This window comes from Sarcophilus harrisii, chromosome 1, assembly GCF_902635505.1.
Source record: "Sarcophilus harrisii chromosome 1, mSarHar1.11, whole genome shotgun sequence".
NCBI classification, from domain to species: domain Eukaryota; kingdom Metazoa; phylum Chordata; class Mammalia; order Dasyuromorphia; family Dasyuridae; genus Sarcophilus; species Sarcophilus harrisii.
In genome coordinates this window covers 625,185,232-625,209,988 of record NC_045426.1, presented here as the reverse complement: position 1 = coordinate 625,209,988, position 24,757 = coordinate 625,185,232, and the positions used below count along the sequence as shown (strand labels likewise).

The 24,757-nt window shown below is 36.4% G+C and overlaps 1 protein-coding gene across 3 annotated transcripts in view; it reads left to right on the top strand.

The window, feature by feature from the left end:
* Positions 1-24,406, top strand: part of ZFAT (zinc finger and AT-hook domain containing) — a 280,081-nt gene extending 255,675 nt beyond the window's left edge. For all 3 annotated transcript variants that reach the window (XM_031947230.1, XM_031947231.1, XM_031947232.1), the window contains one exon: positions 22,963-24,406. In XM_031947230.1, coding sequence (XP_031803090.1) covers positions 22,963-23,202 — 240 coding nt within the window. In that variant the 3' untranslated portion in view covers positions 23,203-24,406. The remainder of the gene's footprint in view (positions 1-22,962) is intronic.
* The last annotated feature ends 351 nt before the right edge of the window (positions 24,407-24,757 follow it).

The following is a 24,757-nucleotide window of genomic DNA, read 5'->3' as shown; positions in this document are numbered from 1 at the left end:
AAGTATTCCAAATACTTAAAAACAGTTATATTCCCCCTGTGTTTTCTCTTCTCCAATCTAAAGAATCTCTTTTTCTTTAGCCAATACTCATGGGACATGCACTAAAGAAAGGCCCTTCACCATGTTGGTTGCCCTCCTCTGGACACCGGATTCTTAAATCAACTTTAGTACCCACAATGGATAAGAAAACAGAATTAGAGCAGTCTCCCCCTATCATATAGCTAATAAGTAGCACTCAAGGTTTAAGGAACAATTTAAAGTGGGAACATGCTTCAGATTTCTACTTAATTATGGAAGACTTTGTGAAAGAGAATAGATCCAAAGTATGCTTTTTAAATATAGGTAGGAGGAGGGAGTTTTATAGAGAGAACAAAATAATTTTAAATATGGGAAACATTCTAGAACTAAAAGTAAAAGGAAAAGACTGAAGGGATTTAAAAGAAATCTTACTTGATTTCTGTTTTTAAAAATCTTTTTCAGGGGTCACCATGGCCACGGAAATATATTATCTAACAGCAGGTCTGATAATAAACTATTCCATACTTAACTAGGCTGGGCGTTGTATAGCAGATAAATTGAGCTGCTGAAGCATACTTATAGATTTCTAGCTTGGTAGAAACTCCCAGAACTTATTCTCTGCAGGCCTCCTCTTGCAAAACTTAGAATAACTTCTATAATAGAATTAGATATCAGGAAAGTATGTTCTTAATACTTTTTTTACTTGAATGAGTAATGTGTGCATGTATGGGTGTTTTTAACTGGATTAAATACCCCATTCTGTACTTTTGACAATTAGATACCTGGCCAGACCAGTTTCACAGAGTAAAGCATTGTGACCTACTTTGAACTCTGATTGGCATGTTTAAGTGAAACCTGAAAAAAGGCTTGAATATTAAATTCCAAGAAATTAAATCTCTTACCTATAGTCACATAGCTAATCATATCTGAATGGCGAATTTATTTTTTCCAGTTTTAAGATGAATCTATGATAATTATGGTGAGGCAAATTGGAGGGAGTAGGACTGAGGCAATTGTGCTGCAGTGGAATACTCTCCTTAAGTGCTTGTGACACAGATGGTATGGTGAGAGTAGAAATGAGACATCCAAGCAGCCATCGGCATCTACAACAAAGCATTCTGTAAACGTTCCAAAATAAGCCTATGAACGCCTGATTCCCAGTCCCCAGCTGTACCCAGCAAATTAATCCTTCGGCAGTGGCCATTGTCCTGGCATGGCTTGGCAATGTTCACTGAGCATGTAAGTGTCAGAGGTAGCATTTGAACTGAAAATCAAACACTTTGTCTGCTATCCCATATTGCTTCTGATAATTAGAAAGGTACCAAGCAAAGTGGTTTATGAGGTCCAAAACAACAACAAAATCTTAGTTGTTTAGAAGGATCAGAAAGACTTCAGAAAGGAGCAGCATTTGAGTTAGAATTTAAAAGCTGGATAGAAAATCAATTGACGTATCTGTGGGCCAGGATGTGGAAGGGAGGTCTGGGTAATGACATTTTCATTTTGAGAACAAAATTAGCAAAAATATGGAGACAAGAAAGGACTTGTGTCTTTAGGTGAGGGTTAAATAGGTGGTGATGGTGGGAGTTTATTATGGTATAGGTTTGAGGATGTCAGCTGAGGATGTAAGATTATAGATGACCTTAAAAAGCAAGCAGAGCTTGGGCTTTCTTCTGTAAGCATGAAGAAACTAAGGGAGACTTTTAAATAGAAAGCACCTTATCTTAGGAAATGCATAGAAAAGCTGGAGCACATTTAAAAAATTGAAATCAAGACAATAGATATTTTTGGAGAACATGTGTTAGAGGAAGCAAGTGGAGATATTTTGTTTGGAGAAGAAGAGACTCAATAGGAAACACTATAGTCTTCATTCATTTGAAGGACTATCAGTCACATCATAAGAAAGATTGGACATGTTCTTCTTGGTACCAAAGGACAGAACTGGGACTAAATAGGAATTATAGAGGTTAATAACAGTAGTAGCCATCTATAATCCTTGCTACCAGAGACTGAGTCTGGGGCCCTCTGTTTCTTAGCAGTTAGGGTTAAGTGACCAGCCCAGGGTTACATAGCATGTATTAAACTCAGGTCCTCCTGACTCCTGAGGCAGTGCTCTAGCCACTGTACCACCCAGCTGACCCCCGGCAGATCCCTAGAATGTGCAACTTCGGAGATGCAGCAGGTATCCATACTGAGTCTGGCGTCAGGATGGTGATTTGTGTGGTGTAAGGGCAGGTGAGCTAACCCAGGTTGGAAATGGAGCAGATTATCCCTCCTGTAGAATTCATTATTTGGAGGAGGCTTGTGGGTAGGGCCTGCATTTTTAACCTGAGAAATAGGGGGAGAACCAATCTTTAAATAAAAAAAAGTAAAAAAAAAAATTACAAAGAAGCATCTCTAAGATTAGCATAAGGAAAAGCTTTCTACTAATCAGCTATCTCAAAGGATACTGAGCTTTCTACTAATCAGCTATCTCAAAGGATATTGAGCTACCCTGAGAAGTTTCGAGCTTCCTCCTTGATGTAGGTTTTCAAATAGAACCACACTGACTACTTCTGACTGTTCTAGAAGGGATTCTTGTTCACATACAAGGCCAATGACCTGTAAATGCTTTTCTGTTTCTCAAATCCTGTGATTCTTCTATTTGACCAAATTCATGCGTGAGGGAGGGCAGTTAGAATGATGGGGGAGATTGGAGGAAGCAAGTCCCAGCTATTGAAGCAGGTGGCAGCCAAGGAGATTAAAGGGCTTTGGAGGACCTGTTCAGCTAGGTCTGTTACACACACACACACACACACACTTTCCAGCATAGTGATTTATAGCCAGTAAATGTCTATCAGATGCCTCCTTGTGCTAGGCACTGAACCGACATTCAACAAATGGTTACTGTTATTGCTGATGACAATATTTAGGATTCGAAGGGGTTCTCTACAGGGGAGGAAGTAAATGTTTTATATTTGACCCCCAGAAGGTAGAGAAGTCAGTAAGAAGAACGTACAAAGAGGCAGACTTGAGTTTTTATGTAGGGACAAACTTGTGACCAGTAAAAGGGATCCACATTTGGAATGGGTTATCTCAAGTGGAGATCTTTACTTAAGCTCCTCTTCTTTGGAGATCTTCATATAAGATGGCAGGATCAGTGGTTGAATATGTGGCTGTGTCATAGAGGAGATTCTTGTTGAAATATAGGTTGGACTTTACTGTTGCTTCAGATCTCAAAGAGTCTGTGATTCTCACTTTATAGAGGGAGAAACTGGAGCCCAGGGAGAGACTTGACCAAGTTCATCTTTACAGTTGCAAATCCAGGATTCAGACTTTCTTTTATCTAAGTACAAATCCACTTGTGGGAAATGTTAATGGTTGACAGTCATTTTAATGATGATAATGGTTAAGATGAGGGATGATGTTCTGCCTTGGTTGCTATCTAAGGTCCAGAATATTAAAACTGGCTTGACACTCCTCATATCCACAGATGCACACCAGAAGGTCAGGTATGCAGAGCTTAAGAACAAGAGAAAAAGACCAATAAAAGAACAAACTGTGTACTATCTCCTTTCATTCCTTTACTAGCCGTCCTGCTGTGTCCTCAATTTCAGGGATGTAAATTAAATTTAGGCAGCCACTGTGCCCCAAGACACATTTTAATAAATAGGAAACAAGTTAAAGTCATTTAAACATTCACTTGAAATGTGAATGCCCAAAGAAAAACAATGTGGTCTTATCTCCCCCTCCCTTCTTCTCCTCGCCTCTCCAGTCAACATAAGGGATTGTCACTCTCTTAAAGAGATGCCGCAAACTAGATTCTGGGAAAGGGAAGGTGTTAATCATCTTCCCAGTGCCTGACAAGGGTAATAAACACAGGGAGGAAGGAGGAAGCAAGAGGTAAATAGAGGTTTCTTTAGTTACCATTTTCATTTCAGTGTATGGAATTGGATTGGCATTAAACTAATGTCATTCCAGTATCATCCAAGTTTCATTTCATTTTACTGCTAGCATAGGTTTATTTATCTTTCTTTTTTTCACCTTCACACACATATGTATATGTATACATAAACATGTATACGTATATGTTGAAGGCTCAAATCAATGAACTTGCAGTTTGACGTCACTTGGCTAATGCAAGAAAACCCAGATGCCCAATCATCAACAGTGACAGCCTGGACTTATATTCAGCTAAATAAATAAATAAATAAAGAATGGGGCATCCTTCACTGGCCTACCCACTGATAGGAGCCTGTTTGAAGCTCATGGACTGAGAAGTTATTTGAAAAATGTTTTGAAAGCCTTAGGTGAGAGGTGCTGTATAAGTACATGCTGTTTATTGCATCTCCTACAAGAGCTTTTTAAATAGCTCATGCTAGAAGAGCAATCTCCTTTCTCATCCTAACTAATTTTGAGGGATTTCACTGTGAGATAAAATACTTTCTACCCCAATTAGTATTTGTTTGCTATGTTATAATGTCCTTGGATGTTTCTCCTTGGCATTTGACAGCCCAAAGATGAACTGCAGCTGATATATTTTAAAAAGCTGAAAGAAATGTACATGAGTGAATTGGATTTCAGAGGATAGTTGAAGGGCTATTAAAATCCTGCCCATCCTTGAAGGCTCAGCTCAAATGCCACCCTCTTCATTAAGCTTTCTCTGATCCCCCATCCAGAAATGAGCTATCCTTCTTCACATTTCCCATTGTACTTTCTGCCTTACAAATGTCCTTCTCATGGCCTGTTTTATGTCATGTAGTTCAAACCAATAAGCATTAATGGCTTTTTGAATAGGGCATTGTATCTAGTAGAGGGAGAAGTATAGGGACTGGACCAGTGATTTCACTTGTATAAGGAACTCCTGGGAAAGGAAACTCTCTACCAATGCAAATTGACACTTTAATCCACAATTTATAGTCTTAGAAATTTGCAAGAACACCTAGAAGTGAAGGGACTTGGCCAGGGTCACGCCCCCACTTGTTTGTTTGTTTGTTTCCCAGAGTCTGTCTCCTATACCACTGGTTTCCCAGCTTGGATGATTATCTCAAATTATATATAGTCTTTTTTTTTTTGGCCTTCTCCTTTGCATTTATCACACATATCACGGTTATTTGCCTACTTGTCATTCTCTCAGATATAAAGCACAGGAAAGAGAGTTTTATGTGTTTTTTTTCCCAGTAGGTATATTAAGAAACAGCATGACATTAACATACTGAAGAGCCTAGAGCATCATTTGGAGGAAATAATCAAAGTTTGAGCTAGAATAACAGAATCCGAGGGTTCAAAGAGACTTCAGATGTCATGGATAATTGGGCTGAGCCTGAATTAGGAAGACTAAATTCAGTTCTGACCTCAGACACTTAACAGCTAGCTATGTGACCCTGGACATGTCACTCACTTAAACTCTGCTTTAGTTTCTTCATCTGTAAAATGGGCGTGATAATAATAACCCCTAACTTCTTATCATGAGGATAAAATCAGATGATATTTGTAAAGCACATAAAAAAGTATCTGATATATAGCATATAAATGCTAGTTGTTATCACCATCATCCAGTCTAATCCTGATACAATGGATGAATCTCCTCTGTTAAATTTAACTAAGTGCCCACTATCTATTTAAAAACTCTGCATAGATGAGGAATTACAAAGTTATAAAAAATGGAACACAACTGTTCCGGAGAGCAATATGGAACTATTCCTAAAGGGCTATCAAACTGTGCATACCCTTTGATTCAACAGTGTCTCTACTGGGCTTATATCCCAAAGAGACCATAAAGGAGGGTAAGGGACCCACGTGTGCAAAAATATTTGTGGCAGAAGTTGGAAACTGAGTGGATACCCATCAATTGGAGAATGGCTGAATAAGTTGTGGTGTATGAATATTATGGAATATTATTGTTCTGTAAGAAATGATCAGCAGGATGATTTCAGAAGGGCCTGCAGAGACTTGCATGAACTGATGCTGAGTAGAACTAAGATAATGTTGTACATGGCAACAGCAAGATTACATGATGATCAGTTCTGAAGAACGTAGCCCTTTTCAACAGCAAGGTGATTCAGGCCAGTTCCAATAGATTTGGATGAAGCTCTCTTCTGCATCCAGAGAGAGAGGACTTGGGGACTGAATGTGGCTCACAGTATAGTATTTTCCCTTTTTTGTTATTGTTTGCTTGCATTTTATTTTCTTTCTCATTTTTTTCTTTTTGATCTGATTCTTCTTGTGTAGTATGGTAATTGTGGAAATATATAGAAGAATTGCACATGTTTAACATATTGAATTACTTGCTGTTTGAAGGAAGGGGAGTGGTGGGAAGAGAGGAAGAACAAAATTGGAATACAAGTTTTTGCAAGGGTGAATGTTGAAAACTCCCTATGCATATATTTTGAAAATAAAAAGCTAAAAATCAATGCTATCTTTAATAAAGCATAATAAAAAGTATTCCTAAAAAAAAGGCACATTTCCTGATCCAAAGGAATTTACCTTCCACTGGATTCCCTACAAATTGTTGTCCAGCCTCCACCTGAAAGATTTTTCAGTGACAGAAACATCACTACAGAGGGGTCATTTCTTGTAATCACTAACCCCTAATTGAAGTGTTAGGAAATCTTTTTTCAGTAAGCTTGATTTTGCCTTCCTGGGTCTTCAACCTCAAATTAGAAGACTCTTAAACCTTCTTATGCAGCCTTTCAGATGTTTGAAGTCAGGAACCATGACTTCTCTTCCATATGTTCCTCAAGCTAAACATTCACATATGAGGATACACCAGCTAAAGAAATAGCTGTTATAGATGAATAGAAAAGGGAAGATTTTCAAAGTAGAGAAGTTACTGTTTCATCTTAGTAATAGAGGGAAGGCTATGGACTCCACTGTTACACGATGGGCAGCTTTGTCTTTGTGATTTGATTGAGTTGGCAATCAGACCATTTGAAATATAAGCAAAGGGACGAACCAGAGGGATGAAGTGCAGAATTAAGATAACATTACCCGAGGATGTCCCTGTACCATGCCTGATAAGTACTCATTTTACCATTTTAACCAGAGGCCTTCTAATTAAGATTTGAGGTAATATGAACTGCCCAATGCATGATTTAGGCGATAATTTCTGAGACTCCATTGACTATGATTTTCTGCTGTGAAAAGTATTAGGGACAGTTTAGGGGGAAAAGAATCCTGCAACTTGGAGGTTAATTATATTATAAAAACCAAGTAATTCCTGCTATGCAATAATATGTAGTATAATACCTAACCTGTGCATCACTAGCCAAATGAGGAAGAAAAACAGAATAACTTAAGCCCATAGGTGCAGACTAGTGGATGAATAATTTTCAGTTTTAACGGATTTGCAAGTTTGTTTTTATTTTTAGTCATTTTTTATTGTACAGATGTGTTTTGCTCTATCTATAGCAAACTATACTTCTGAAGACAAGATATCAGGAAAAGCATTTTCATAAATCAGATCATGTTTGAATTTGTGAAATTTGTATAGATAGCCAGTTTACAACAGTAATCTACCTCTACACATCAAACTGTGATGTGGAGAGAATATAACATCCATTTGTGTTACTTATGCCAAGAAAGCATTTGACTCTATAAATAAAATGAAACTTCGAAGGCAATCTTTAGGCAGGATGTTTATCACATAATGGGGCTATTCAAGACTCCATGACAGACATGACTACAGGTAACTCTTCAATGATCATGATTGCTCATGAGTGACATTAAGCTAAATGTTAGGTAAGGAGGTATTTTGCTAAATGTATTCACTAGAACTGTGAAAGATGCCCTGTGTAAGGGGTACATATAGAATATGGGGTTTTTGTTAATAGTGGGGGCCATTGCATTTTCCATTTACAGATGAAATTGTTCTAATTTCTAATTTCATCAAGGTCTGGAACTCTATGAAATCCTCTTACAGAACTTTATAGTAATAGAAATGAATGCAGTCTAACCAATCCCATAGAAAACACAAAGTGAATAAAATCATATTACCTCATTTTATGACAAGCAGCTAGAATGTATTTAGCCAATTGAATTAGTCCATTAATATTATGTATGGGCAAAAAAAGAGAAAGCCTCCAGATGGACTGGGTCCAGACTTGCACAGGAGGAAGAGATTAGTTTGATCACATGTGGGAAATTAAATAATGTTTTCAGTGATCCCTCAAATACTCTGTACTGCAAAATCTATGAAAAACTAGCATTTGCACAGTGATATTATTTGGCCTCAAATAATGACATTAAGAATATCTTAGAATTAAGATATTAATTAAAATAATTAAAATTACAATAATCCAGGGAACAATGAGTGGAAAAATGCATGGTTGACATAGACTTCAGGAGATCACCTTACAAATAATTTGGGCTTTTAGAATCATAAAGCATAACTAGAAGAATATTGGTATTAAAAAGGGTTTTTTATTGCTTCCTAGAGCAGCTTGTGACTATTGCAAATTCTACTTGATTTTCTGAATTTAACCTAGTATGCGATCTTCCGCTTTTTTCTTTTTGGAACCCATATCATTGTCTATATGTAGTATCTTTAAATATACCTTTATTTATTTGGTTTTTCCTGTGTAGATGGTTAGTCTTGATTATTTTAAATGGTTATAGTTTTTGTTAGGAAACTTTTGTATTCAAGTTTGATTCGGTCATCTAAACTGTATTATCTGGAAGAACTCAGCAAAGAATCTTTTGTTCATTTGAATTCCGTACTGGATATTCTTTATAATGGTGGCAAATGCTTGTGATAAACATATTGCATTTGATGTAGATATTCAGGGGATCATCAAAACTAGATCTTTTGTTGCATTTATCAAAAAATCTTTTCATTTACCTTCACATATGCACAGGAGATACCTTGTGGAAGGAGAGCATATCAAGCTAGTATTTTGTTCTTCTAAATCAAATTTCAAGAAGGAAAAATTGGAGCGGGGGGGTGGGGGTGAGGAGGGGGGGAGATGAGCTTGATAAGTCACCAGTTACAATCTTCCCTAGGTATGGAGGTCAATCAGGTCTTATATACTTCTGCATCCAATAGTCTTCTGAGCCTTTCCATGTGCCCTCATATCCTTTAGGCCCCTTAGTACTGTCCTCTGATTTGCTACTGTGTCTTTAGGACTTATGGGCCTTTTCATCTATCTTACAGCCAACCTTGTATATGAGCTGTCTTCTCCAATTACATTGTGGTCTCCTTGAGATCAGGGACAGTTTCATTTTTCTTATTGCTTGTCATAGTGTAGTCATTTGGCAAGTACATCATATGTAAGTAAGTTCGGGGATCCTTTTGGCCATCTTATTGTAGCAACTACTTTATATTGGAAATAAAAGGTGATTATCCATGTGAATGTATTTTCCTTTATTTATTTTCCAGGAATTAATTTGAATAGGTCAGGTTGGAGCTATTGTCATTGTATGTCATCATTTCTTCATATATACCTTCTTCTAATTTCGTATTGTCTAAGTTGATAGTCTTACTGCTCATCCAGAAATTATTTACTTTTTGAAGATCATCCATCTCCTGTTTAAGATTGCTTAGTGATTGCTCTGTCCTGCACTAGGAGTATCACACTTAACTAGAAGTGGATCCCTGTGGTCCATGTATTGACTCCAAAAGCCACAAGTGAAAAATTTTTATGTTATATTTTTATTCACTGTTTATTGAAACTTTTCCCAATTATATTTTAATCTGATTTAGGCTTTTCTTGGAAATTTTACATTCCAGACCTAGAGTTTGACTACTTGGTTCTACACCTTTTGTTTTTCTTCCTGAAGAAAGTTTTTGTGATATCCAATGAATGGCTTCTTGGTAGTCCACAAACTTTGTCTTTTCCCTTTCTTAATTCTGAGTCATACTTTCCACCCCATTTTTGCCATTGTTCCCTATATGGACTTTTGTCTCAAAGTCATTGAGCATTAAGATATAGAATTACTTAGCTGGTAGCGACTTATATAATTCTTATAGATTTTTTTCCTAATTGTAAAGCATCTGCAATAGACACTGATATACTTTTTTTATGCTTTTTTACTTATGCTTTCTATCAATACTAACAAGTGTCTTATAAATAAAAAGATTTTTTTTTTCTTTAGGCAGAAGATGAAACCAACTCCACCAATAACCATATTTGTTATTCCAAGTAAAATTCTTGAGTCAGTCTTCTATTTAGCACTTTTAATAATTATCAATGAATTGTGTGACCTTGGACAAATCACTCATTAGTAAATTTATCAAGTGGAGGTATTCCTACCCTACTTTAAAACACTACATAAATGTCATTATTATTATTATTAGTGTCAGCAGTTTCTTTTTATCTTCTGCTCTGAACCTTAAACAAGTCTGTCAGTAGTAGTATAGCATCAGTAACACCACGGGAGTGCCAACTTTTTGGTTTTTGGACAACAATTCCATTAAATTGTCAGCAAATAAATTAATCTTTGTGGAAGATGTAAGAACTTTGATCATCATATACCTTTTCCTCTCCTTCTATCACTTTGCTACTCTTCTTGAAGAATTGGGAAGGGACCATATAGGATTAAGGACTTTTAAAAATTATTGTTCTTACTTTTATGAGTTTCTAAAGGGCCTAGAATTTGTGTCATAATATCTGTGTATAATGGGTTGTCCTGATTAATCCTCTGGTAGCAGGTACATATACAGGCTTGGCCAGGATCAAGCTTTCTCACTTGGGGGGCGGTATATGACAGAGCTTACTCAAAGGCAAAGGCCTGCCATATAGAAGAAAAAACTTTCTTACTCTTAGAAAAAGCCTACTCCTTTTTAAGTGATTCTGAGTCCAAGTTGGACCAGACCTTTATGGCCATCTGGTACCATCTTCACCCTAATAAGAAACCTGTCTACAACTTGTCCTGTAAGTACCCTCCAGTGTTTGCAAAGTATTTTACTTGTATTATCTCATTTGCATCTCAGGACCTGAAGGTAGACATTGCAACTGTTATTATCCGTTTTGTGTTTTTTTTTTTGTTTTTTTTTTCCAGATGATGAAACATTTGCTTTATTCGCATTCAAATAACATGACTCTGAAGTCTTAACCTGAAGGCTGGCGCTATCTAATAATTAAATTTTTTTTTCTTTCAAGTTTAATCAAATCATTTTGGCAATTACTATTCATTGCTCCTAGCAGGACCAAACCTAGGCTAATCTTTATTCCTTGTTATGCCCCTTCATTTATTTGGAGATGGTAAGCATGTCTTCTCTAAGGCTTTCCTTTTCCAAATTAAATATCTTCAGTGCCCTCAACTGGTCTTTAAGTGGCAAGATCTCAAGTCCACCATTTTTGGGATGTTCTCTAACTTAGCAGTACTCAGAACAGAATTCAATACGGTAGATGTGATCTGTTTATGTAAGGGTTCCACAGGACTCATGTCTTCCTTGTTTTAATCATTATCGTTTTCTCTAATCCCATATGAGATTGCATTAATTTGTTATTGTTTTTTATTTCATTTTGTTATTTACCGCCATGTTGCTCCGTTAATTCATAGTTGGTTGTAATCCACTAAAAACCTTTAAACTTTTTTTCAGGCAATCTCCTGCCCTGCTTCACTTCCTCCATCTTGTATATATGTAAAGATGAATTTTTGAAACCCAACTACAGGACTTTGCATTTTTCGCTATTAAGTTTCATCTTCTATTTAGCCTAATGGCTTCAGTGTAGTAAGGTGGATTGAGGACCAGCCTTAGTTAGGAAGACCTGAATTTAAGTTCTTCCTCTAATTATATACTTAGTAGCCAAGAGGCCATGGGTAAGACACTTAACATCAACACTTATATCACTCTCTGGGACTAAGTTGCCTAGAAGTTACCAATCTGTAGTACAAATTTTCATACTACATTTTTTCTCTCACTGCTGGCATCACAAAATTTATTTTAAAAAAATAATTCAGTCTGATGTTCTAAGCAGCTGAGTTATTAAATTGTTTTCAGATCCTGACTCTGCCATCTGGTGTATTAACTATACCTCGCAGCTTTGTGTCATTTGTAAATTTGATAAGCATATCACAGCAAAGTCTTTAACTAAGTTATTGAAACAAATAGTAAAAAGTACAGAATTAGGAACATTGGACATTCTACTAGTGACCTTCTGCATCCAGATGGTCAGTGATTCAGAATCTACAGAACTCAACTGTTATCTAGCCCATAATTCTCTTATTTTGTCATTAAGAATTGCATCGGCTTTAAAGTAATCATATTCACACAACTCCCCCAATCTACCAATTAATAAATATTGTCAAAAATAAAAATGAGTGACTGGCTGGATAGGGAAGGGGAGAAAGATTTCATTGCAAATAATGGTTATAAGGGTAAAGAATTAAGCCAATATATTTGTATATCATATGGGCATGTATTTATGTGTATATCATACACTATATGCATTTGCATACCCCTATCAATATATGCACTTTAATTTCATTTTTAATTAGCCTAAATGCTTTTCCCCTTTCCTAATATCCCTTTCACAATATATCAAGAATTTTGACAAAAATCAAAATCAGGTTTATTAACCTATAATTTGTAGAATTCATCTTTTTCACTTTTTTTTTTTTTTTTTTTTTTTGAAAATCCAGAGAACATTTGCCTTCTTCATTCCTGGGAGACTTCTCCTGTTCTTCATGACATTTGAAAGATGGCATTCACCCGTTTTTTATTTGTTTGTTTGTTTTGATAGCTTAGGATATAGCTTGTTATTTTGTTACTCAGTTGTGTCTGAGTCTCTATAATAATATCCTTTGGGGTTTTCTTGGCAAAAATATTGGAGTGGTTTGCCATTTCCTTCTCAAGCTCAATTTTACATATTTGTAACCGACATAAACAGGATTAAATTACTTGCCCTAGGGTCACACAGCTAGTAAGTATCTGAGGCCACATTTGAACTCAGGTCTTCCTGACTCCAAGTCCAGTACTCTAACCTCTGTACCCCCTAGCCTCCCATGGCTTATTGTACCTTATACTATGAATTCATCAAGAACAAAAACATGTTCTTTTATCTCCTTCCTTAGGAATTTCATCTTCCTGTAAGGCAAGTTTATTTTAGTTTTTTCGGTTCACAAGTTGTTCTCCTTGCTAAGAAAATAGAAGCAAGATAAAAGTTAATTTTTGTAGTATCTGATATTGTTGGAAAAAAAAAATTCTGGGTAGCTATTTTATCTACTCTTCTCTCTACTCCAATGTAGGCTTCTGTTCTTTTCATATCCAGGATGTATTTCAGACTATTTCTGTCTTCTTCCTTCTCTGTCCTAAAGTTGAAGGTAGAGTGCTCATTTCTCTTCAAGAGCCCCACTATTTACACTCCAGGGAAAGAAAAAGTTTCTCCTTCTTGGTAGGAATTATATTCAGGTCAGAATTTCCTTTTGTTGGTTCTACCACCTTTGAAAAGATGAAATTATCAGCCCAGTAAGCCAAAAGCATGATTAGCATCTCTACTTTTGGCAGAGACTGAGCTCCAGCAGATGTCTGGGTAATTAAAGTTCCCCATCACTGCTCTACCATACCATCGTGTCAGTCTTGTAATCTCTTTCCAAACTCCTCATCTATTTACTCCATCTCACCAGGTGGTCTTTAGTATTATACTTTGATGACAGTAGTGTGTCTTTTTCTACCTTCCTTGATCTTCAGCTAAAATCTCTCTACTGGGCATCTCTTTTTCCCTATCCCAGTATTAGTTCCTGGACTTTTTCATGTATGTCTTCTTAATATGCAATGTTAGTTCACTATTCTTCTTTTCTTTTCTGTTATTTTGGGGGAAAATGTACAACCTTTCTGAACTATATTCTAGACATGTATCTTATTATATTCTCTTTGATACCTATGAGGTCAAACATGTTTCTTGAATTAAGCCATTTAGTTCTTTTTGCACGTTATTTTTACATTCTGCATTTAATGGTATTAATTTAATGAAAATTTGAATTTTTATTCTGTTTTGTAAGAGCAAACATATTCCATTAAGACTCACTTCTATTACTAATTCTAACTAGTGTCTAAAATGACTTGAACTATTTAAATAGAAACTATTGCATGTCATTTTAATATATCAGGTCACTGTTTTTTTGTTTTTCTTTCTTTACATCTGTTTGTGTATATATGTGTTGTGTACACACACACACACATACACACACACACACACATACACACACACACACACACACACACACACACACCCTTCTGCCTGAAAGGGATCATAGAAGTCATCTGACCTGACCTCCTCATTTTACAAATGAGTCAACTCATTTAAATGACTAGAGTTAAATGACTAGACCATAATCACATTGCTGGTGATTATAATTATGAAGAATAATAAATAATTTCTTTTCTAGTGCTTTAAGGTTTGTAAAGCATGTTAACTGTATTCTCACCTACTGGACTTGACCCATAGTCCCCCAACTCTCAGGTACAGTTTTCATGCCCTCTTGGACTGGTCAGAGCCTGCGATTCGTGTGCTTTGCTTCAAAAACTCAAGATCACCTTTATATCCTCTAAAAAGACATCTGAAGAGAACTGCCTTTCATTTACTCTTAAATTGTAATAAAAATGATTTCCTAGATGAGGAAGCTAAGGGTATGAGAAATTAAGTAACTTTTCTACAATCACACATTTGATAAATGTCTGACACTGGAATCTGTTGTACATAAATAATTGTTATACTTTAAGGTTTTTAACCAGCTGAGTTTTTTGCTGTTAATTTTTGTGGGGATAGGAGCTCTAGATCTAAGTTAAATTGATAGAGGGAATGTTCAGTGAGAAAGCTAAGTTGAACAAATATATTCCTGATTCCAGGGCTGGCTTTCTCTATACCAGATTACACTGCTGCTTTTTTTTTTTTTTTTTTGCCAATAAGTGCTTCAACATTTTCTAAAAAATTATTTATTTATATAACATAAATATAAAAAAACCCAAAAAAACCAAAAATTGCCATGTGCACAGCACATCCCAAAAGAAGATATTAATATGAAGCAATAGATTTCCACTTTAAGAAAGCCTACATTGTAAATACAACATATTGTATTCAGAGCTATCCATCTGTTTCTTTGCTTCTTTGTAAGTTTTCTTTTCTTTTCCACTGTGCACTTTTTTCTTTATTTTTCTTTATTCTTCTTTCACCTCTCTCCCCTTCCCCCCCCCCCCTTAGAAGGCTATAATTAGCCCTGAATATATTTTTGTATGCATATATGTAATACATAGATATAATCATACATATACATACACATATACATTCATATACATTTATGTAACTCTGTACTATGTTTGTCCTTTGTTTCTCTGAAGGTGGATAACATCTTCCTTCATAAGTCTAAATCTTTCTATATTTTTCTAGATCCATCGACTCATTTCCTACACTGCATCAGTATTCCAACCTTTTACTGTCTAGTTATTTCAGATAGTATAAAATAATGTTGATTATTATGACTGACATATAATGTAGTTCCCCAATTTTTCTCTTTTGATTAGATCTATTTTAGCTTTAACTATATCTAAAGTCATATTTATTACATGTGCTTTTTTTTTTACTTAATAAACTCTACTCCTGATCTTTATTATTATGTTTGTGTTTCTTGTGTTCTATCCTGCCTGACTCCTCTGCTTTACTTCTACTCACTACCTTGCCTTCCTATTATTTAACCTATACCAACCCCACAAGGATCCCTTCCTTATTCTCTCCCTACAACCTTTCCCCTTGCCCTCTAGTTTTTATCTGAGTTTGGAAGAATTTTGTACGCTTCTAGATATGTATGGATTGTCCCCTCTTTAACATATTCCTGATTAGAGTAGGGTTCCAGAACTACCAGTCTTCCTCCCCCATCTAATTCTTCTGTGTAGTTCTCATACTTCATTTTTATAAAATAATTATTCTTTTTACCTTTTCCTATGTGGTTTTGCTTTTTAGAATAACATCATACTCAGCTCTACTCTAATTTCTTTTTTGAACCACCTGATTATCAGTGACAGTCTTAGAGACGTGGTTTATATTTTCATGTATAAAAAGTAAACATTGAATCCCTTGAAATCTGTCTTTGATATATTTCTCTAGGATCTTGTCTGTCAAATTTTCTATTAAGTTCGGGCCTTTTTATACAAAATCCTGAAAATCTGGCTATTCATTGAATGTTCTCTTGTTTTGTTTTTGTTTTTTAGTTTTGTTCAGAATTATGCTTGACATTATTGAGAATGATATTTTCAACTGCAACCCCAGAACTTGTAGTGTTTCGAATATGTAGCATTTCAAAATCTGTGGTCTTTTAGAGTAGCTGCTGATAGGTCTTATGTGATTTTACTTGTGGCTTATAATATTTTCTCTTTGACTTGGGTGTTTTAGAAGTTAGCTATAATATCACTGTAGGTTTTCCTTATAGGATTTCTTTCAGGTGGTGATTGGTGAACTTTGTCTTCTTTTCTTTTTTGTTCTAACTTTTCCAGACAATTTTCTTTTCTTTTTTTTCTTTTTCTTTTCTTTTCTTTTCTTTTTTTTTTTTGGCTGAGGCAATTGGGGTTAAGTGACTTGCCTAGGGTCACATAGCCAAGAAAGTGTTAAGTGTCTGAGATCAGATTTGAACTCAGGATGTCCTGTGGACAGTTTCTTTTAATCATTTCTTATGTTATTGTATCAAGATTCTTTCTTTGATCATGGATTTCAGGTAGTTCAATTATTTTTACATTTTCTTTTCTTGTTTTCATCTCCAGATAAATTGTTTTTCTTATGAGTCTTGCATTCTCTTTCATTTTTTCATCTTTTCAATTTTGTATTACTATTTCTTTGCTGGCTTCCCCTTGCCCAATTCTAATTTTCAAGAACTCATTTTCTTCCTTAAGATTATGGATCTCCTTTTCTAGTTGGTTGACTTTTCCTAATCTTCTTGTTTTTCTTGGGTTATTCTTATTTAAAATTTTTTTTCTTAGTCTTTCTTATTTTATATTTAAAGTGTTGTTTTTTTTAAGTTCTTCCTAGAATTCTTTTTGGACAGGTGACTATTTAACATTACTCTTTGGGGTAGGAGAGGATTTTTGCTTTGTTATTTTCCACCTCCTCTGAAGACAAACCTCATTCTTCTTTATTCCTGTAGTAACTTTCTTTTTTTTTTTCTTAATTATAGCTTTTTATTTACAAGTTCTATGCATGGGTAATTTTACAGCATTTTGTTCCAATTTTTCCCCTCCTTTCCCCCATCCCCTTCCCTAGATGGCAAGTTGACCCATACATGTTAAATATGTTAAAGTATAAATTAAATACAATATAAGTATACATGTCCAAACAGTTACTTTGCTGTACAAAAAGAATTGGACTTTGAAATAGTGTCCTATTAGCCCATGAAGGAAATCCAAAATGCAGGCAGACAAAAATAGAGGGATTGGGAATTCAATGTAATGGTTTTTAGTCATCTCCCAGAATTCTTTCACTGAGTATAGCTGGTTCAGTTTTATTGGACTCTGATACTGCTCTATTGGAACTGATTTGGTTCATCCCATTGTTGAAGATGGCCACGTCCATCAGAATTGATCATCATATAGTATTGTTGTTGAAGTATATAATGATCTCCTGGCCCTGCTCATTTCACTTAGCATCAGTTCATGTAAGTCTCTCTAGGCCTTTCTGAAATCATCCTGCTGGTCATTTCTTACAGAACAATAATATTCCATAACATTCATATACCACAATTTATTCAGCCATTCTCCAATTGATGGGCATCCACTCAGTTTCCAGTTTCTGGTCACTACAAAAAGGGCTGTCACAAACATTCTTGCACATACAGGTTCCTTTCCTTCCTTTAAGATCTCTTTGGGGTATAAGCCCAGTAGTAACACTGCTGGATCAAAGGGTATGCACAGTTTGATAACTTTTTGAGCATAGTTCCTAATTGTTCTCCAGAATGGCTGGATGTATTAACAATTCCACCAACAATCTATCAGTGTCCCTGTTTTCCCAAATCCCCTCCAACATTCAGCATTATCTTGCCCTGTCATTCTAGCCAGTCTGAGAGGTGTGTAGTGGTATCTCAGAGTTGTCTTAATTCCTGTAGTAACTTTCTATGGTTAGCTTTTCTCCTTTGCTCATTTTTCAAAATAATAATAATAATAGCAGCTTGTTATTGTAATCACTTCTAGTCCTGAGGTATGGAAAGTACTGCCTCTAGCCTCAGGTCCCTTTAGTTATCCCCTCTGGCCTGGAATTGAAATCATGAGCTCTGCCCTCCTATAAGTATCCATAACTAGAAGTGTCCCTGCCCCACTATTTTTGCATTCTCTGGCCTGGGTTGGTTCCTCCTAAGGCTTCATCTTGGCAGCATAATTGGATCTTGTACCCCTTATTAGCAGAGGTTTCCTCAATCTTACCCCACTTAGACATCCAACTCCCCACGCTGTTTAGGAGGTGAAAATTTTTGTGGCTGGGGCCAGCTTACTTCCCAGCTCGCCTAAGGCTTGCCATTTGGTCGTTCAGTGGAACTAGTCTGAAAGTGTGTGTGTGTGTGTGTTTAATTAAAGTTTTTTATTTTCAAAACATATGCATGGAAAATTCTTCAACATTAAACCTTCAAAACCTTGTGTTCCAATTTTCCCTCCTCTTCCCCTTCCCTAGATGGCAAGTAATTCTGGAAGTGTTTATACTTCCCAGGGGCTAAACTTCATACTTCACAGGGGTTAAATCTCCCTCTTGGTGTTTTTCTTCAGATCTTCTCTGATTGTCCCCTGAGGACCATTCTTCTGCCCCAACTCTTTGTTTGTTTATTTATCTATCTATTTATTTATTTGTTACTAACTCTGCATGTACCCTGAAGCACTATTTTGTCTTGCTTATTTGGGAGATCCGGAAAACCTGTGGTTTTCTGAACTATTCTGCCCTCTTCCCAGAATCATCTCCCTTCCATATTTTAGGTTCCTGGAAAACAGTCTGTGGGCCTGCTGGAGGTGGGGATGGGAGGAGGAAACATGCATTGAAATATTACCATTATGTGTAAAAGTTGGTCAGAATGATTGTTTACCATATGTTCTCCTAGCTAGCATCATGTTATGTATATACCTATATGATTGTAGACTTGTTTGCAAATGTCATAGCTAAAAGACTTGGCATAAATTATATTTGATTACACTGTATTTTCTTATGTATGGAATTCATAGATAGTTAAGAAGAGAAAGGCTTTTGTTGCTCGTTTTCCCCATTCCCCCTAGTCTGTCAGTTTCTATCTTTCAAAGGGAAATAAATCAATGCTTACTTCTAAAGGGACAGTTCAAAGTACATTTTCCCAGTTAAGTAAAATAGAAACACAATAAAATTCTGTATGTTCACTCTAGAAAGAAGGCAGACTAAATGTATTAATGTTTCTCTTGCTCAGGGCAGTTGTGGAGCTCTTAGTAGACATTTGTGTTCAGATAGTATATTCCTTCCAAAGCCTAACCATATTGGAGAGGTAACTACCAGAGTTTTCTCTTTTTGAGAGAATATCTACCTTTTTGACTCATGACATTTTCTGTGTGGTTTCATAAAACTACAGCTCTGGGAGGAGTCAGTTACTGGTAGTGTTGTTGTTTCATTGTTTCCACACTGAGAAAGAAGATAAAAGGTGATAAATTGCTGTGCTATTTGGGGAAGAAGTCGGGACTTTTGGAGCAGAGACATGAATACACTGTTTTTATGTCAATGCTAATAGTGAACCCAGAGGCTTGGGGAAGTGGCTAGAATGTGGCTTCAATAGCAGGAAGAGCCATTCGTTCAGACCATACTTCAGACGCGTATGGGCTGAGTGACCACCAGTGGATCATTTAATGTCTCAGAGCTCCTAGCAGCCCTCGCAGGTGTTAGAGTACGAATGAGCTGCCGATATGCCTTAGTGAAGGTGGTTTCTGCACATGTCTATTTTCTTTTTCTTTTCTTTTTTTTAAACTATATACATGGCTGTGTGACCCTGGGCAAGTCACTTAACCCCAATTGCCTCATTGGGCAATTGTATGTATATGTGCGAGTGTGTGTGTATACACACACACAGAGATAATTTCTGACATTCACCCCTACAAAACCCTGTGGTTTAATTTTTTCCCTCCCTTCCCTCACCCTGTCCCCCAGTAGGCAAGTGATCCAATATATGTTGAACATGCTGCACACGTCTAAAACAAAATCCAAAGAGTGAGATACAGGTCACAATTAAATGAAAGGAGAGTTGTAGAAATCATCATTCCATATTAATGAGTATTAGTCGTCCCATAGTAGCCAGATTCTCTTTGTTCAATCCAACAACCATTACGTTAGATAAAGGGATAAAAAAGACCCTGGCCCTCAAGCAGTTTAGCTTCATACCTTTTTCTGAGAGTGGATTGGTGGGTAGGAAGTAGGGTGGGAGGTATTTAAAATTCCTGGCATGGAGTTAGGAAGTCCTGAGTTCAAATCCTGCCTCATTTGGTTGGTGGGCAAGTTGCTTAATCTCTCAGTTTCTTCATTTATACAATGGAGATAATTTTAGGCTTCTGTCCTCATAGGATTATTATTAAGTTTAAATAAAAGAACTTATATATCTAGTACTTTTAAATTAGAGTGTTTTATAAATGGTGACATTGCTGGAAGAAATACAAAGGTGGAATAAAATAATTTATAGATGAAAAAGACCTTGAATATTAGGCAGTGTGACCCTCTCTTTTTACTTTGGCCTAGAAAGGAGAAATGACTCAACTGAACTCCCAATGAGACGTCACATGGTCAGGATCCAAGGACTTACTTTAGTGTAATTCCAAAGCCAAACCTCTTTTCACTGTACCATCCAGCCCTGTTTTGCAAAGGATCAAAAAATAAGACCACAGTAAGGAAAGAATTTGTAAAGATGTCATTCAGGTTGGGATAGGCAAACCCATTTAATAAAAAGCCTCCAATAATATGAAAATATTTTCCTCAGAGATTGTTGATCTGCTGGTCCTCATTTCTATTGAAAAAAAAAAATAAGGTGAAAGATACTTATATTTCAGCTTCAGAGAGCTGTCCTTTTTAAAGAATATTTTTCTCTCTGAATATTCTCAAAGACTAGAATGGATTAATAAAAGAAATTGTGGGGGTTCTTTCTCTTTTTTTAAATCGAGGGTAGCTCTTTGCTTGGCTGTAATAGATTGAATGATCTTGCCTGAAAGGAACAGGTGACCCTTTGAGATCCCTCTGACACCAGTAATTCTTATAAAAGCCCAGAAAAAGTGATTCTGTATTCTTTTTCATCAGCATATTTTAGTAATGTGTGTCCATCATTTTGCCGTGTTCAATTCAGTTCACTACCAGCAACCCAAATCCTTTCTAATGTAGCTTAAGCTTATTATTCTTTCAGTAAAAATGACATAGAATTGGCCTCCTCATTTATTTTAAATATGTTCTCTTCTCCAGAGAAATTCTCCCAATTCCTCTTTAAATTTTTTTCTTAGTATTTTAATCATTTCTGTTGTTATCATCTGAGGAAACCCCTTCTTCATTTTTTGCCATTTAAGCTTATTAGCTATAAGTTCCATAATAATAATAAGCTTCCAAAGTAAAAAATCATACCATATCTGTTTTTAAAGTAGATTTGTGTTTTTTAATTTAATATTTTATTTTTCATTTTTCTCCTGTTATATATAAAAGTTTCAAATTTGTTTTAAAACTACGAGTTCCAGATTTTCACCCTCCCTCTTTCCATTGCCCCTCTTCTCCCTTGAGAAAGGGACATGTGAAATTATGCAAAACATTTCCATTAAAGTCATGTTGTGAAAAAAAGACATAGATTCCCCTTTAAAATAAAACCCTCAAGAAAAATAAAGTTAAAAAAAAAAGTATGCTTCAATCTGTATTTAGACACAATCACACAATTCTTTTTCTGGATATGGATAAAATTTTTCATCATAAGTCCTTCAGAGTAGTTGTGATCATTGTATAGCTAAGAATAGCAAAGTCGTTTACAGCTGATCCCACAACTTTGCTATTACTATGTATACAGTATTTCACTTTGCAGAACTCATGAAGGACTTTCCAGGGTTTTCTCAGAGCATTCTGCTCATCATTTCTTATAGAACAGTTGTATTCCATTGAAAGCACATACCACAATTTATTCATTCCTCCCCCTAATTGATGGGCATCCCCTCAATTTCCCATTCTTTGCCCTGAGAAAAAAGCTAGTATAAATATTTTTATACATGTAAGTTGTTTTCCCTTTTTATTTAATCTATTTGGGGATACATGCCTAATAGTGATATTGTCACTCAAAAGGTCTGCATGACTTTATAGCCTTTTGGGCACAGCAAGAAATTGCTCTCCAGAATAGTTGAACCAGTTTATAATTCCACCAACAATACATTAATGTCTCATTTTTCTTATATTCCCTTCAACATTTATCATTTTCCTTTTCAGGCCCATTAGCCTATCTAATAGGAATCATACTTATCTAAATAGCCCAGTCTCTGTTATAGTGTTTTATACATGTAGGTGCTTAATGAATATATGTGGAATGATTGAACAAAGACCAAACGCTGCTAAGTGAACATTGCAGAACCGGGCTCTGAATTGAATTGTTTGTACCTTCTGCCTTTGGGCTTGCTCATGGCGGATGGAGGCCTTTCCTTCATTTCATCCCCTCTTGTTATGGTTGGGAACACGGCCTCCCTGGCCCTTTGTCAGCTGTTTCACACACACTGTTCTTCTGCTCAGGGTGTCTGAGGCATTATAGTTGATTGATGACTCCCAAGTATAATCATTCCTTGAAAGGGAGTCTGTGGATCTCTCTGGGATGGTATTGATGTTCTCACAAAGAGTGGAACTACCCAAATAAAGACACCTTTAATAAACTGCACATGGCTAACAGGAAGGATAATGAATGATCAGGAGGGACTCTGGCAGCTCTGTGTTGGAAAACATCACATCCTGGGGATTTCTCTGTGTTTTTGCCTTCAGTAGGTTCTCGCCCCCCCCCCCCCCCCCCCATTATCCAGCTCGAGCCCCCATGACCTTGTGCTTTCACTTCTAGGTGACCGAGGAGGAACAGAGCACCAACCACACCGTGATGATCCAGGAGACTCTCCAGCAAGCCTCGGTGGAGCTGGCTGAGCAACACCACCTGGTTGTGTCTGCTGATGATGTGGAAGGAATTGAGACAGTGACCGTCTATACCCAGGGGGGAGAAGCCTCTGAATTCATCGTCTATGTGCAGGAGGCCCTGCAGCCGGTGGAAGAACAGACTATAGAGCATCCAGCCCAGGATATCTAGAGAACCAGGGGTTCACCCATTTAGGGCCAATTGAGACCTCCCATTTTACCTGGAAGCCTAGGGGGGTGACGAGCCAGCAGTCACCTGACAGTGCCTCTCGTGGGTCCCTGGTGGATGCAGATTTGGAAAATCGCCCAGCGCTTGCAACATTTTCCACCTCCTTATCCCCTCCTGCACCAGCATTTCCTACATGGTACTACTAGAAACTAGTCTGACTATTGATGAATTAGTGACCCATCTGCCTCTCTGGGCAGCTGCTTACTCCTCGCCTTGTATAGCTTGCTTCTAAAAAGACTTATGCACAATACCCATTTCCCCTCTGTGCCACCTAAAAGGGAACAAAATGCTCATTTTTATTATGAGATGTATTTTAAGAGAAAACTTTCAACCCAAATCAGAATCTGCCCATAATCTCCAAATAAATCCTCAGCCAGATGGTAGATCCCTGTATAATAAACCCATTTTCTCTCCAGAGTTATCAAAGAGAAGATTCTCCTGTGGAGAGAGAACCACAATACTAAGACAAAGTGACCTTATGGAGAGAAGATGAATTTTGAAGAGCCTCATTGAAGGGAAGGGGGAATGGGGTGAGGGAGGGAATGTTCCTATTTTATCCATAAAGTTCCAGCTCAACTCAAGCAGATCGGACATTTTTAGCAAGTAAATAGAGCACAGAGCAGAATTACTCAACCTTTCACACCTACAAGTGTTTTTTCTAATTCTTCTTCTTGAAATTATCTTGCTTCTTTCCTCTTTCTCCCTTCTTTTAAATGCACCTTTAGAACTCCTAGCTAGTAGCAGCAGTGGTGGTGAGAAGGGTAAATCAGGAAAGCAATGTAAGTGGATAAATATTTTTCTGGATATTTTCCTGTTTCTCATTTAAATCATGGTAGCTTCAATTTTATACTTTATGATCCCAGTCTTAGATTTTAGCATCAAATGCAAATGGTACTTATCCATTTCCCAGATACTTGAAAAGCAATTCACTATTATTTTATTTCTATTAAAAAATTCAGATTTATTGTTTTTGTTTTTTGGTTTTTTTTTTTTTTTTTTTTTTTTTTTTTTTAGGTTTATAATCTTTCTTTCTAGTTCCCTGTGCCCGGTACATTATTTGCTACCTCCAAAGGAATGAAAATGCACCTTTCTCTAACACTATTTGAAAACAACAATAAATTGACTGTACAAAGACTTTGTTATGCTTTATTGCTTGATCAAACTCAAATTCAAATCCAGATTTTTGACAGCTGGAACATCACAGCATAATTACAGACCTTACAGATCAACTAAGGAAAATGAAACCCATGGTATAATGGAAAGAGCACTGAATTTTAACTAAAAAGACTTGGGTTCAAATATTAGCTTTTCTACTGAATACCTATGCAGCCTTGTTCCAAGTCATTTAATGTCTCTTGGTCTCAGTTTCTTCAATTATTAAATAATTAATTTGGATTTTATGACCTCTACAATGCCTTTCAGCTTTAGACCCTGTGATCATAAATACCCATGTCAGAGTCATACAACTGGTAAGTCATGGCACTAGATACCAAATCCA